The sequence below is a fragment of the Hibiscus syriacus genome, unplaced genomic scaffold (genome assembly GCF_006381635.1).
Source record: "Hibiscus syriacus cultivar Baekdansim isolate YM2019G1 unplaced genomic scaffold, ASM638163v2 tig00110584_pilon, whole genome shotgun sequence".
NCBI lineage: Eukaryota > Viridiplantae > Streptophyta > Magnoliopsida > Malvales > Malvaceae > Hibiscus > Hibiscus syriacus.
The window spans coordinates 2284399-2300370 of record NW_024062792.1 but is presented as its reverse complement, the minus strand read 5'-3'; the positions used below and the strand labels follow the sequence as shown (position 1 = coordinate 2300370).

General features: G+C 34.4%; 1 protein-coding gene and 1 pseudogene across 1 annotated transcript; one reads left to right on the top strand and one right to left on the bottom strand.

Annotated features, from left to right (window-relative positions):
* Positions 1 to 375: 375 nt before the first annotated feature.
* LOC120133615 (double-stranded RNA-binding protein 1-like) lies at positions 376 to 3340 on the top strand. Its single transcript, XM_039150168.1, has 6 exons — positions 376 to 702; positions 995 to 1129; positions 1214 to 1449; positions 1546 to 1765; positions 2205 to 2381; positions 2881 to 3340. The coding sequence occupies exons 1-6, from the start codon at positions 471 to 473 to the stop codon at positions 3228 to 3230; spliced, it is 1350 nt and encodes a 449-aa protein (XP_039006099.1). The 5' UTR covers positions 376 to 470; the 3' UTR covers positions 3231 to 3340.
* A 2400-nt stretch (positions 3341 to 5740) lies between these two features.
* On the bottom strand, positions 5741 to 11312 carry LOC120133676 (annotated as a pseudogene).
* Between the last annotated feature and the right edge of the window lie 4660 nt (positions 11313 to 15972).

Sequence of the window (15972 nt, the reverse complement as noted above, 5' to 3'; positions counted from 1 at the left end):
ATCAACGTCAACATACCTCAATACTAAATTGTTATATTATCTGATCGTTAATGAATTAACGGTGAGAAATAAAAAAATACTATCTAAAATTCAATGATTAATTAAAACTCTTTAAAATTTAATGATAAAATTAATATATAAATTATCTAAAATTCAATGATTAATTAGAACTCTTTAAAATTTAATGATAAAATTAATATATAAATTAACATTTAATTACTAATAATATAATTTACCGTAAACATTAGTCAGATATATTCTCTTTTTTAGTCTCTTGTTGATGGTAAAAGCCCCGTCCACAACCCCCCACCCCCACGCCCCCTCTTTCCAAAAAAAAAAAAAAACCTTTATGCTTGATGTTGATGACTGTATGACAGAGCATTCAATACAAAAAAAAAGTATATAATAAACGATTCAAGCTCTTGTGAGTTGATTGGAGCAAAGCACAATTAGAGAGAAAGTGACGAAAAATGTACAAGTCGAGATTGCAAGAGCTTTGCCAGAAGAAAGCATGGAGGTTGCCAGAGTACAACACCACAAAGCAGGGCCAAGACCACAATCCTCTCTTCGAAGCCACCGTAACCGTCAACGGAACTTCGTTTCAGTCTCGGAATCCGGCCAGGTCTTCCAAAGAAGCCCAAAACGACGCGGCTCATCTCGCTTTCCTGCATTTCACATCCCCTCCTCCTCTCCCTGATTCTGGTACCCTCGTTTAGTTTAAGAGAAAACCCAAACCCAAATTGCAACATTATTTTTAGTTTTTTAGTTTTGAATATGTGTTTGCTCTTCAAAAAAACTGAGGGAAAAAACACTGATCGTTTTTGTATATAAAGAAATGATTGTAGATCATAAAATCTTTGTTATATGCCCTTACATCTCTTTAAATTACTTTTGGTACTTGTTCACGTTTTGTTTTGCTTCAATCCCTTGCCGGTATTTTACTAAATTTAGCATGCATATCTTTCCACCGTTGGTTGCTGTGATTTTCTTGCAGGCACGTCAAATGCAATTGCTAATTTTGATACTAAAATTGCTGATGGCACGATTTTGTCACCGGGAACTCAAGAAAATCGACATTCTCAGGTCGATGAATCTGATTCCATTTGCAAACATAATGAAAATGTTAAAGGTCGATTTTATGATCCATGTTCTGTGATTGTTTCTCTTTGTTTTACTTGATTATTTTTCTGATTTGGAATCGGTTTGCTTATAGACATTCAACATATGTATAAGAGCCTACTGCAAACTTTTGCTCAAAAGAGAAACCTTGGCCGACCGGTGTATTCTTGTGAATTCGAGGGTCCTCCTCATGCTAGTCGTTTCCGGTGCAAGGTCACTGTCAATGACAAAACCTTTGAGAGTTTGGAGTTCTTTCCAACAATAAAGGAAGCTGAACATGCAGCGGCAAAAATCACTTTATCATCTTTGTCTCCTGATGCAATCGAGAAGGTCCAGTTTATTGGTTAATGAAGTGTTTTTGCCTTTGTTAATTTACTTTCTTTTAGGTTATTGTGTAAGTATCTACATATTTGTTTACTTCTTCAGGAAGACTGTAACTTATACAAAAACCTTTTGCAAGAATTGACTCAGAAGGAAGGTTGTCCCCTACCAGTTTATAATACAACTCGATCTGGTGAAGCCCATTCATCAACCTTTGTTTCCATTGTTAAGGTAAAAGGCGAGGTATTCACGGGACAGGAAGCGAAAACCAAGAAGCTGGCAGAGGCTTTGGCAGCAAAAGTTGCATGCAAGAACCTAAAAGAACGTATGTGTTCTAGACCCCCATTCTGTTTTCATTTTGAGAAAAACAAAGAGGAAAATGAAAGTGCACTTTTTTCTCTCCATTTTGTGGTTTTTTATTTGAATTGCTTTGTAATGTGACTTTCGGATGACAAACAAAGATGGCTTTCTTGAATCGAGTTTTGACAAGTAGGAAAACCTATGATGCCATAGATGAACTTGATGAAACTGAGCTCTGCTCTGAAGTATAGGTCAAGCTTGGTTAACAAGCTTCCTTAAAACAGGTAGTTCCTGAACATATTGATTTTCACAATACTGGAGACTTGTAGGCCTGTCATGTCAATTGTAAACCATTTGTATACGTATGCTAATTTTCAGTCTCTTTCTGTGAGTATTATGATCAGATTTGAACGTTCCCCTTTGTGAATACTTACAAAGTGCTTACAATTATGATTCCTTTTCAGGCAAGTCAAATAGGGGTTCGATGGCCATTACTCCTGCCTACAAGGAAAGGCGTATTCTCTCATCTTCTAATGTGCCGTCAAATGTCAATGCTGATACCCAACAGGATCTTGGATGCATAGCCAGCTCATTGCTTAATGCTGTCCCAATCTCAGGAAAGAATCCACAGCAGGACAGGAGTGAGTTTTAGTATTTAAACAACTTTTTACAGATTGAAATTGCGCGCAAAAGATTTTGCATTTAGGTCCTTATCTGTGCAATGGTTATCTTTTCTTGTAGTATTTGTGCTTGTAAAGTGGCCAATAGTTGGCTTAGAGACAAACTATTTCATGATTTCTTGATAAGACCATTAAAGATCTATACAGAAATCGTGAGTTGAAATGCAATTACCAATTATTGTTTTATCCGTTATGTATTTACACATGCTATCCTTTTCCTCATGCTTTACACAGGTTGGACACTTATTATGCTACATTGCACCATGCAAGTTCTTTGTTTGCTTACATGGATGAGTGCAAACATGCCTGTGATATGAAAACACTTTACAGTTCAGTTAACTAGATTGCATTTCTTTATCTTTTTGTAGTCAAATTACATGCGCGCTATAGAATATTAGCTTCTGAGGTGTATTTCTTTCTGCATTGTGTTCATTCTGCTTTTATGTGAATTGATTTGCAGTTAATGAAACATTCTGCATCCATGATCTCTCTGTTTTCCCACAACCAAAGATAACTACAGATTGGCAGAGTAGTTCATCCTTATCAGATCGGTCTGATCAGTCTGTGTCAGTAGATGATCTTTCTGCATCAAATTTACCTCAGAAGAATTCAGCTATTACCAAATCGGTCGAGGGTTCAACCAATCAGTCAGTTGAAATCGGTAACATATCCTGCAACAGGACCGTGGTTCAACCCTTTGTGCCAAACATGAAGATTCCTGCAGGTAGCACTGTATTGCTCATGAGTGATGGCCACTGGGTTACTCTGAAGCTTGGATCTCAAGCAAACCAGGATTCATGTGAAGTGTGAACAACAAGATTTTGTTGCTAATAATCAATTGTCTTGACATGTTTCTATTAATCGATTCATGTTAAGCAGAAGCCGCTGAATGGTATATTTTGAATCAGGGGTGTAATGAACCGATCTATAATTGTGATCACTTTTTTGAAGATGTTCATGTTTGGTTTATGTTCGTTTAAATTTTTTAGTTTTGAGTTTATTTATTTATTTTTGAAGGAGTTTGTATTCGTTGGTTTAGCGTTGACGAACATGTTCATTTAACTTTTGCCTACATAGACATTTAGTGTTCGCAAGCATGGTTGTTTTAATATTCGGCAATCAACACACTTTTTTTCCACTTTTATTTGTAAGCAAAACAAAATTGATAAATTTACACCTCTGGTCTTTAAGTTCCTTGGTTTTATAGTTTGAACTCTAAAGTTCATTTTATATTCATTTCAGTCCATATCTTTATATTTAAAATGTAAATATAATAAAAATGTGAAAATAAAATAAAAGAAAACAAAGAATAGAGTAAACGAGTCGATGGACGAGTTTCTTCGCAAAAATAAACGAACTAAACATACTTTTGTTTATATTCATCCGCTTATTAAATGAATATAAAAATTTTGTCCATTCTTGTTTTATTTACTTCAATAGATGAATGTAAATAAACAGTTCACGAACAATTTGTCCCACGATCTATTTAATTATACCTCTAATTTTAATCATAGATGTAAAAAGCATACTAATTGGTTCAACTAAGAGAAATAGGTTCGATGTTACAATCATGCAAGTTGAATTGTAAAATAGTACTAATTATGTTTTTCTAATTTTTTACTATTTCCCCATAAATTTAACTTATTATTTTAGAATAATTATTAAAATCAAACATTGAACTTTGATCACAATATATAATATGATATTGCTTAGATTTTTTCTGTTTATGTATGTAAAAATTTATTTTTTATTAATTATATACATTTATTAACGAATCAATTACCATTTATTCATTTTTGAAGATATTAAAGAGCTTAGAACGGTTTGATTAAGTATTTTCTTTTTGAAAAAAAAAATACCATTCATGTTGAATCGAATACCAAAGATAATTTAATTTAGGGTAATATATACAAATAGTTCCCAAACTTTTAAGATGCTTACATTTTTGTCACCCAACTTTTATAACTTAAAATACTGTCATCGAACTTTTAGTTCGTTTTCATTTATTTCCCTGTCGTTAGGGCTGAAGTGGCATGCTACCTCCGTTAATCTTCTTCTTCCTCCTTCAGCATGCTACCTCCGTTAATCTTCTTCTTCCTCCTTCGTTAACCTTCTTCTTCTTGTTCCTTTTCCTCTTCTTGAGACTGTATCAAGTTAAAACCTTTACTTTTTCTTCTGGGATTTGGTTTTTGAAATATTAAAGATCTTGATGCTCAATCTTTTCGTGTTGATGTTTGAGATTCATGTCTTCAATTCTCAGTGAAATCTTCCTTTATGGGTTTATGATCAATTCCACGTCCATTCGAAAAACCCATCTCGTTTAATCTTTCTGAGTTGTTTTCCTCTACTGGTTTTATTACGTTTCATAATCATAAAAACAAATCCATTTCAATAATTATAATTAATAAGTAATTTGTTTTTTTTATAAAACATTCTGCGAACTCCATGGATTCAGCAGAATTGATTTTCATAAGCTTTAATTTCTGGGATTTTCATAAGAAGAAGGTTACTTGGGTCCTCAAATCCAACCCTTCAATTCACTAGGATATCCATCCTCAGTTCAATAATTCAGTTTTCAATCTAGGTGGCCATAAACCCATAACCGTAGAGAGCTTGAGTAGTTTCAGTAGCAACAGTACCGCAGAAAGCTCAAAGCATTCAATACTAAAGGATACCAATTTTTTGAAATTTGAAAACGAACTGATTCTCTAAATTTATCAGTTTTTAAGCAAATCCATGTACAAGAAAACGAGGGTGAAGGGTTAGAAGATGATGATAGTGAAAGTGAACCAGAGGAAACAACACCTGCACCTTCAACGGAAGACATTGAAGTTGAAGCCAATGAAAACTGAAGGAGGTCAAGTGAGAGAAAATCCAATTGACAAATTTGAGCTCCCAAGAAGCAAAGAAATGATTTCTATTGATACATTTAAATCTCCCCAATGGAAGACGAGATAAGAAGAAGAAGAAGCAGTAGCCGCCACGTAAGAGAGTTAACGGAGAAAACGTGCCACATCAGCAAAACTAACGAGAGATAACGGTAAGGACAGAAATGAAAACGAACTAAAAGTTCGATAACTATATTGCAAATTTTAAAAGTTAGGTGACCAAAATACAAACACCCTAAAAGTTTGAGGACTATTTATATACTTTACCCTTTAATTTATTAAACTTCAAGCAATCAATTTGTTAAAAATTAAAAAATATAAATTTTCATATATACCATTAAAACTTCACCTAACTATTATCAATATAACATTCGATTTGAAAGAAAAATCAAATCGAAAATACTAGATGGTTATGCAAACCAGACAGAATAATCGAGTACAAATATGGAAAAATATTGGATTAAATAACTTACGTATAATGCAAATACAGTGTTCCCCTAAAAGCTACAAAATTGGGTAAAATTTCTCTTCAAAATTGGACATTCCTAACCAAAAGCTATATAATTCAATACTTATAGCTCAAGAGGGCCAAAAGGGTGGAACCATTGAGGATCACATTAGAACTCCCTCGGTGTTCTTGAGGGCTTTCTTTGCAACTTTAAATTTATCATTTACTTTCTTGTTAGTTTTCACAACATACTCCTTGATGAAGAATTCCATACCTTGTCGAAGAGTTTCAAGCTCGGGGGTGACTGCTATACGAGTGAACATGTTCCACATAACCTTATCAGGATACTCGAAGATGGCCTCGAAAAGCATTCTGAAATGCATGATCCTTTTCGGGCTTAGCATCTGAGGATCACTCCACTCGACGGTTTTCAGGACGGCAAGGGAAAGGGTAAACGAGGCGACCATTTCAGCTAGGAATTTTGCTAGGTGCATCGACCTTAAAAGCGGCATTGAATCCAACTCCTTGAAGTGATCCCAGAGACAATACTGTGAAACATGCCATATTAAAGGTCAGAAAATAACATTGAGCAAGGTTAATTTTTGTGCATTCGTCGGACTTGATCCAAAAATGGAAAAGATAAGACTACCTGTAAGGTAAACTTGTGGTTTTTGTCATGCTCACACAACTTGACTGCAAGAACGGTGTAGTACTTGTTAAAAGCTTTCTCTTGCAAGCAGCATTCCAAAAGAACCCGGATAATATCTCGGTCCTGTAAACGGATAATTGACATAACAACTATTGATTAATGATAAAAAGGAAGCATGTCTTTCTCATTCTGAAGAACAACGCTGCCTACCTGCTTTCCAGGCAAATCCAACCGTAAAAGCTTCTCAAATGCATCGATGTAGTCTTCCCCGCTCATTATTACACAAAAGATTGCCCTCCTGGCATCTGTATTCATCCTCTGTGCGGCGGCAAGCTCTAGCATTTTCTGGGCTTCAAGAGCCTCTTTGTCAATTGTGTTGGCAACCTCTTCAACATTATCTGTTGCAGAGGCCATATCCCCGGATAACCACCATTGCCCCTTCTTGTCAGGATCAAGCAGTTTGCTCCATTTAAGCCCTCTAATTAAAATATCCTCAGCCCGTAACTGAAAGATCAAAGACCATGTCACAACACGCAAACAAAAAGAAAAGCACGCAAATAAACCTGTTAACATCTTAAGAACCTTCTTGAGAACAGTGATAATCCTATTTATCATCATTGTTTTATAGCCGACAATAAGCTAAACTAAAAGGTTTGAATGAAGACACTTGAAGCAAGTCAAATTCAATATAAAAGCAATACCTTCTGTAGCCATTTCTTTATCCGAGTGTGTTGCACCGTATCCTCCTTCGGCTTTTTCTTGTTATTCTTTATATCACATATTGTTTCAAGCATGAATTCCATCTACAGAAGTAATAATATAATAAGATATTGAAAAGAAGAAAAAAAATATAGCATACTAGATCCAAAAGAAAATTAAAAAGAATCTTACTCTTTTTCCATTTATTTTAGCCTCACCATCTCCGGAGGGAGCCTTTAACTCACTCACCCTATTTTGAACACAAAGAATGAAGTTTTTCATGGCAGCCGGATCATCACCCCTTATTTTCATCCCACAGCCTATCATTCAATGAAATTAATATTACAAAAAACTTGCTTATCCAGCATCTGGGAAATTTTTATCTACACATGCATCAACATTATGCAATCGTCATAAAAGGATTACTTTATGCACCATAAAAATTTGCAAAAATACAGGACGGAAAGGATAATCCGTGCCAGCAAATAAAAAGGAAAAGTAAATGGGGCATGGCAAGTTCAAAGCTTAAGCATTCTGATCTACAAAAATACTTCTTAACAATCAAATGATGAATAGAATTACAGAAGAATACACGGAAAAAGACACGGAAAGGTACTTGTAATAATAAAACTTACATTGCAAAACTGTCAGGATGGTAGAAACATCAATCTCTGTCAATCGCTTGCTCAACATGATCAGAAAATCATATATTAAGTCACTGGGAAGCAATCATTGGAAATACTGCTGTGAGAATACTGTATGCTAAATTATATGATTGCAACCAACTCTAGAACAGAAATGTAATGACCATGAAGCAGCTACTATCAAAGATAATAGAAACTTAAGCTGCATGGCAGAGAATATTCACAACTGCTATACAAGATAACTGTAACAGATTTGTAGGCTAAATCTTAGGATTAATATATATTGTATTTAATTTAGGATATTACTTTACTTATTAATGGACATTTGTACTTGAATATATACCCATAATGTTGATGGATAAAAATGAGAAAGCAATCTATTTCAAAATCTACAAAACAAAATCACAACAAATTCTTCAGTAGCCATGACGGCATATATTCTATGAATCTGACCACATTGGCATCATGATAGAGAATAGAATACTAAAATGCCCTTAACCGTGAACTTATTCACTCCATGAAAATGCTTTGACTAAGAGCACCATTATTAAAATAAATAAGATTTTCTAAGAGAACCTACCTCGAACAAACTCCAAAAATGCTGAGATAAGATAGCAAAAGTGTGAGATTTCTCATCATAGGTTTTGTTTTTCAAGTCAAGTTTATCTGCATTCCAATACTTTAAGATATTTAACACCTTAAAAGAACATTGATAAACTTGACTTATAAACAAAACCTATAAAGAAAACCACAAGAAAACGCTAACCCTAATATCTAAGTAAGAAACCAAACATAACCCCCCTCCCCATATTTACAAGATACTAAAATTAGCCTCATGTATACAAGAGAAGAAAATAACATGACCCCATAAGCTTCCGTGCAGTATCAAATACTCTGAAAATGTCCAATGTAAAATGTAATTACATATAGCTGGCATTTAAAAAAAAAACTAAGCTTGGTTAAAGCCATAACAAAAGGAGAAAAAGAAAATAAAATAAAAAGAAAAGGAAGAAACGACAAATCAGGTATATATGCCATAAGTACATACCTCAAAGATCTTGGCAAGTAAGGCCATAAGTTTTGCGCTGAAATCCATGCCAACTAAAGAAGCCATGCCAGCAACAAAAGCAGCAAAGACGGCAGCATGCCTTTACAAAGAAAAACTTATATCAACTACATACACAAGTGCAGAGAGTAGAAAAAATTAATACATGTACAACAACAAATACCTAAGGTTTCTCCCACAAATTATAGTACACAACAAGCATCATATTGTGCCATTGTGATTGTACTCTATTAAGGATCTTGAATATTGAATCTAGAAGGTAAACAACTAGTGCTTGATGATGAATACAGATACTACCACACAAAATGTGTATTTTTGAAATAGGAAAATGGAGTTTCAAATCAAAATACAAATATGCTTTCCACAGCAGTACAACTACCATTTTGGTTATATATTTTATATGTTTGAAAGATATTAACAATGGTTATTATTTTCTAACTTCCATTATAGATATTTGTCCTTTGATTAACACATATCACATTGAAGATTAGAGTGACAATTGTTTTATGTTTCATAAATATAAATTTCATAAGAATAAAAATTACTTCACTTCTAGTGCAATGTAGAATGCAAACTAAAAATCAAGGACCATAAGTGATAAGTACATGCTCATTAAACAACACAAACAAGCATAGCATAGATATAAAAGAAAAAATAGAAACAACTTTGAAGGAAACATGACAGAAAATGGAGCAGAGGTGCCTTCTTTTCTTTTATTAGAAAAAAAGGGAAAAAAGAAATAAGTTCTTTTTACTGAATAAAATAATGGAGAAATATAACAGTATAAAGAGAGGAAAGGTTGCTATTAACTGTTCATTGCCACGAGGACCATTATGACAGGATGCCAAGACCTCCTCACTGATAATCTGTGTGCAGACACTACGGCTAGCAGACTGCAGAAGAGTAAAATGATATAGTTGACATTATATTGTTTCATTTCAAAATGTAGAAGCAGAGGATACTAAATAGGCAACTGCACGCAAATTTCTTGAAAAACTATCACAAGAAAGGAGCCTTTGGTATGATATGAAGTTCATTAAAATTAACCAACAAATTCATAAATGCAGATTCAGTAAAGCTGCAGTCCCTCCATAAATTCAGTGGGTAACACCTGTACCAGTTCCATGCACTCAAGCTTAAACGGATAAATCTAACGACCTAATATTTTATTGAGTGAGGCTGCAGATATAGCTTAAATCTATTGCAGAAGATTAAGAAGGCTTGAAATAGAGAATTCTTTAGGAACAAAAAAAAAACTACAAACAGCATGGCAGCATACACGAAAAATTTTGGCCATTTCTCCAGTAATTGATTCCACATTAGATTCAGAAAGCCTATTAAGAAGACCTGGAACATAGTAAAAATTAAACAGCATGTCAAATTCAAAAACAGAAAAGTGAATGCTAGAGTCCATCAAAACTGAATATTCATACCTCGAATTCGTCTGCGCATTCGAGTCTGCTCCTCTGATTCATTTCTTGCACGGGATCTCAAGTGAGGAGCAACATATTTCCCAATGCCCTCCATTGCAGGTGCCCTAGCTGAAGATTCATTCAAGGGTACTTCCACATCATGGCACTCAGAAGGCTGCTGTCCATCAAGGGCTGTCTCACTCTCACCCGGCATTTTACCTTCTTGGCCTTTCAGCAAAGACTTCTTATGCCTCTTCAGTGAAGGTGCCTTAGAAGGAATTTCTTCCACAGCTATCTCTGCGTGATCCTTTCCCTCAGAAACTTCACTAATTACGTCATCTGTAACATCATCTTTGGTGGCCAGCTCCACTGACTTTTTCTTCTTCCGTTTCTTAGTCGAAGAATGGTCCAGAGTTTCATCATCAGAAAATCCTTCAAATAAAATATTAAGTCCATCATCATCTCCTCCTAATTTACCACCCTTCACCTTGAGTTTCTTAGCAAGTTTCTTCTCCAATTCCAAGTCTTCCTGTTCAAGCATGTCAGAATTTGGCATCTCCATTTCAAGATACTCCTCAAACTTGGTTTTAGATCTTTTCAAACCCTTCTTCGATTTAACCATCTTCAATTCGTGAACCTCGTGGTCACCTTTAGACTTCAATTCACTACCTCGTTGCACAACATCATTTTCTCTAAAAAGCTGACTTTGTGAACTCTTTATTTTGTTCCCCTTTTTCGACTTTAAATCCCCTGATTTTCTTTTCATCCTCTGTGACTTCTGCAATAACCGAAATTAACATCATATAAGGGTTTGAACAAACTTTACATTAACAGCATCACTTCGCAAATAACAGTTTAACGTAAAATAGCGGCTAACTTAAAATCAAATATTGCAGAGGAAGATAAACTTAAAATCTATCTCATGATTGAAGTAGAAATCAATGTTCAAGTTAGGTTTAGGGTAACAGAAACTACCTTACTTAAGTTGAAGGAGGCAAGAGAAAGACGAGACTCGAACAGACGGTGATGAGACACTTGTCCGGCGGCGGGGGATGGGTGATAAGAGAAGAGACTAGGTTCGGAATTTTAAAAGGAAATTTTAGGAAAATCTCTTTGCAGGTTAATTATGGAGGTTTGCTCACCATATTTTTATCATAAAGGTAACGAGTTATAATATAATAATTTTAACACAAACCGAGCATCTTAATAAAGAATTTTTTTTTTTTTTTTTCAAGTTCGAACATTTAGAATATCATGAGTGTATAAGGATGGACAATTGTGGACTGAATTTTCGGTTCATCCGAATCGTCTCGAAAATTATAAATCCTCTATCCGATCTGATCTGATTTGAAATAGTATATTTATTAAAAAAAATATTTTTTTCAATAAAAATAAGGATTTAACTGAAATAAAATAATAAATATAAAAATATTATTTCAATTATCCCTAAATATATAATGTAAAAATCATAATTTTTCTCGAGTCGCGTTGGAATATTTTTTACCCTAAACATGAACCCGACCTGACCCGAACATAGCATTAAAAAACCCCACTCGACATGATTCTTACTCAATTTTTTTTTTAAAATCCAACCCAATCAGGTTGGAACATGTCGGGTTTGGTTCTCACCATTCCTAGGTGTGAGCGTTCAATGTCATTGATTAATAATTATCTTTAAACATATGGTACATTGTACTTATCCTAAATTAATAAAATAATAATAATTTTAATCATAAAATTTATTTATTTTATTAATTTAATAAATTTTAATACTTAAAAATTCTATCAAAATTAATTTTCCGGAAAATATTTTCCTCATTTTCCAATGTTTGGTTGGAGGAAAACTAGTTGGTCAACGTAAAACATTTTCCTGGTCAACATAATTTCCTTTGTGTTTTTTAGAAAATGACTTACGGTCTGATTTTCCATAAGTCATTTTCCAAACTTTTCACTTCAAAGAATAAATACTAAAATAATTTTATTTTATGAATTTAATATTAATAAAATATTTTAATATCATTTTAATAAAAAATATTAATTATTAAAATATTTAAAATATATTTATTAATATTACTAATAATATTATATTATATTTTTAATATTATATTAAAATAATCAATTATATTATAATAATATAAGATATTATATTTTTATTTTAATAATATATAATAAAATATTAATAAAATTTATATTATTTATTAATTTCATAGAAATAATATTATTAAATTATTAATAATGAATAATATTATTTTATATTTAATATTAATATAATAATATTTTAATAAAGATATTTAAAATATACTATTTGTCGCAACCGTCTTTCGGTTGGGCCCTGGAATTGGGCTTCGACGTGAATAATTGGGTTAGAGTCGCCACCGATCATTTACTTTACGAAAAGTGGGTTGATCGGATACCCTGTTTCTTACATGATCTGCGTCTTACCAGAAATATGTCGGGCTCGGGAGTCGGTTACGGTCAAGGAAGGATTAGCACCTTTGAACCGCCCTTTCGGTACTACGTAATTTCCAGTTGTCTTTAGTTAAGAAAAATGTAAATTTAAATTAAAAGGTAAAATAGCGATCCAAATCACTTACCTTAGAATACTTTAATTACCCTTAAAAGATCAAGAAATGTATTAGATAAAAAAAATGCAAATAAAACACATAAGATAAAAATGGAAAAATAAATGAAATGAGGGGAAAAAAATAGTATGTATGAGGGTAATAACAATAACAAAGATATAAACAACAGAAAAAAGATACATATATATATATATATATAATAGTAACGAATAAAATAAATATATGAAATAAATAAAGGAGAAAAGAAAAACAATTAAATATGTACATATAAAATGGTAATTTTAAAAAACACAAAGAATATATGTACGTAAATATCCAATGTAGTATTAAATAAAACGAATAAATGAAAATAAATATACATACAACAATAAATAATAATAAACAAATATACATGCGTATATATATGATTATATTAGAAAAAAAAGGGAAAAATACATATATATATATATATATATATATATAATAATATAAAATAGAGTAAAAGAAAGTAATTACAAATGAAGGATTAAATTAAAAAAATGTGAAATAGAGGGCTAAATCAGAAGAAAATCAGGGTTTGGATTCGAATTAGGGGGTAAAATCATAAGCCTGCGAACAAGAAGGGACCAAAAGTGGGATTATCCCACTTCCAAACGAAAACACGCGGATCCTACGTGTGGGGCGGGTCATACATCGGATCCACGGGTCGCATTTATAAGTCAAAAATTTGTTTTAATAATTCATTTCTCCTCTTCTCTCGCTGAAACCCCCTCCCTTTTCTCTCCATTCTCTCATCAGTTCTTAGGCCATGAAGAACACTGGCCGTGAGTTCCCAGAAACCGGCCTTACGCCGTCCCACGCCGCCTCGCCACCGCCGTTGAACGGCGCCGGTCGCCGTTCATCGACGGCAAAAATTAATTTTTTCGTATTTTTTATAAAGCTCTTCAAAATTTCTTTCCAAAAATCACCATAAATCTTTCAAAAAATCGGCCTCGGGGAGTAGATCTAGCAATAAAGTTTTGAAAAACTTTTCCCCAAAGTCATCGGCCGTATGTTTTTTGGTCGTTTTCAAGCCAAACCACAAGCACAAATCGACATGCAAAGGAAGAGATGAACGAACAAAGGTAAAAAGAAATGCTACCTTTTTATTTTTGTGCGAATCGTTTACAAATACTTTGAGTTTGCTTCGATTTTCTGTGGTGTTTTCGTGACCTCTCTCTCGTCCTAGTATCTTTGTGCGTATTTTGTGCCTAATCTCTGGTAAAATCCCCCCCTCTGTGTTGATTTCCATATTTATTTATAGTACAATATAGGGTTCTATTTTTTTAAGAGTTTAACTCCTAATGAAACACTAATGTTATTGTGTTTGTTGGTGATGACCGAGACTCTCGCGCCGGATGGTTCGGTGGGTTGAAGCGTGTTGGTTGGAGTCCCACACGTCCACGATCTTAGCTTGTTGCCGAGAAGCATGGGGGAGAGGCGTACGAGCCTGGGAGTGACTTGCGGCGCATAAGGGGAAGGCTTGTTGGAAACCCTAGCCTTTTGCAGATCCTGAATCCTAGACTGGGTCACGCGCAGTTGGTCTTTGTGCTGCTGGGCTGTGATCTTACTATCGGGCCTGAAAAAAAATGTAAATAAATGTAAATATGAATAAAGACTTATATAGTTTATAATATTATATAGTATAACATCGGACAAAATTGAGTGTCTTCAGCTGCCCCTCTTTGCTCATTGTCGTGTAACGAAAGTGGAGCAAAGATTACAAGACACAAATTTTGTCTATATCGAACATCCTTTGTCGTAGAGTTGAAATTGTCGAAATGACTCCCTCTCCGTGAGGTTAAGTTTAAACTGGAAAACGTTGAGCACGAAATCCCTCATCGTGAAGTTGAACTTGTGCTGTCTTGAGCCCAATATCCTTCGCTGTGAAGTTGAAATTGGCTCTGCAAATGAGAAATTGTTTATTGACAACCAGCGGTCCCTTCGTCGTGAAGTTGAACTTGTGTTGTCTGGAGTCCAATATCCTTCGTTGTGAAGTTGAAATTGGCTCTAAAATTGAGAAGTTGTTTGTTGACAGTCAGCGGTCCCTTCGTCGTGAAGTTGAACTTGTACTGTCTTGAGTCCAATATCCTTCGTTGTGAAGTTGAAATTGGGAAATTGTTTATTAACAACCAGCGGTCCCTTCGTCGTGAAGTTGAACTTGCGTTGTCTAGAGTCCAATATCCTTCGTTGTGAAGTTGAAATTGGCTCTGAAATTGAGAAGTTGACAGTCAGCGGTCTCTTCATCGTGAAGTTGAACTTGTACTGTCTTGAGTCCAATATCCTTCGTTGTGAAGTTGAAATTGGGAAATTGTTTATTGACAACCAGCGGTCCCTTCGTCGTGAAGTTGAACTTGCGTTGTCTGGAGTCTAATATCCTTCGTTGTGAAGTTGAAATTGGCTCTGAAATTGAGAAGCTGTTTGTTGACAGTCAGCGGTCCCTTCGTCGTGAAGTTGAACTTGTACTGTCTTGAGTCCAATATCCTTCGTTGTGAAGTTGAAATTGGGAAATTGTTATTGACAACCAGCGGTCCATTCGTCATGAAGTTGAACTTGCATTGTCTGGGGTCCAATATCCTTCGTTGTGAAGTTGAAATTGGGAAATTGTTATTGACAACCAGCGGTCCCTTCGTCGTGAAGTTGAACTTGCGTTGTCTGGGGTCCAATATCCTTCGTTGTGAAGTTGAAATTGGCTCTGAAATTGAGAAGTTGTTTGTTGACAGTCAGCAGTCCCTTCGTCGTGAAGTTGAACTTGTACTGTCTTGAGTCCAATATCCTTCGTTGTGAAGTTAAAATTGACTCTGGGAAAAACCTGCAAAGATATGCATATATGCCGTCGTGAAGTTGAACTTGCGTTGTCTGGGGTCCAATATCCTTCGTTGTGAGTTGAAATTGGCTCTGAAATTGGAAGTTGTTTGTTGACAGTCAGCAGTCCCTTCGTCGTGAAGTTGAACTTGTACTGTCTTGAGTCCAATATCCTTCGTTGTGAAGTTAAAATTGACTCTGGGAAAAACCTGCAAAGATATGCATATATGCGATGTTATGGATGTCATGCTCTTAGGTATGCCTAAAATGTATATGCAGCATATGTTATTCTGGGCTATGGAGAGAAATCTCAATCTCCGGTGGCCTGTCGTTGTTGACTC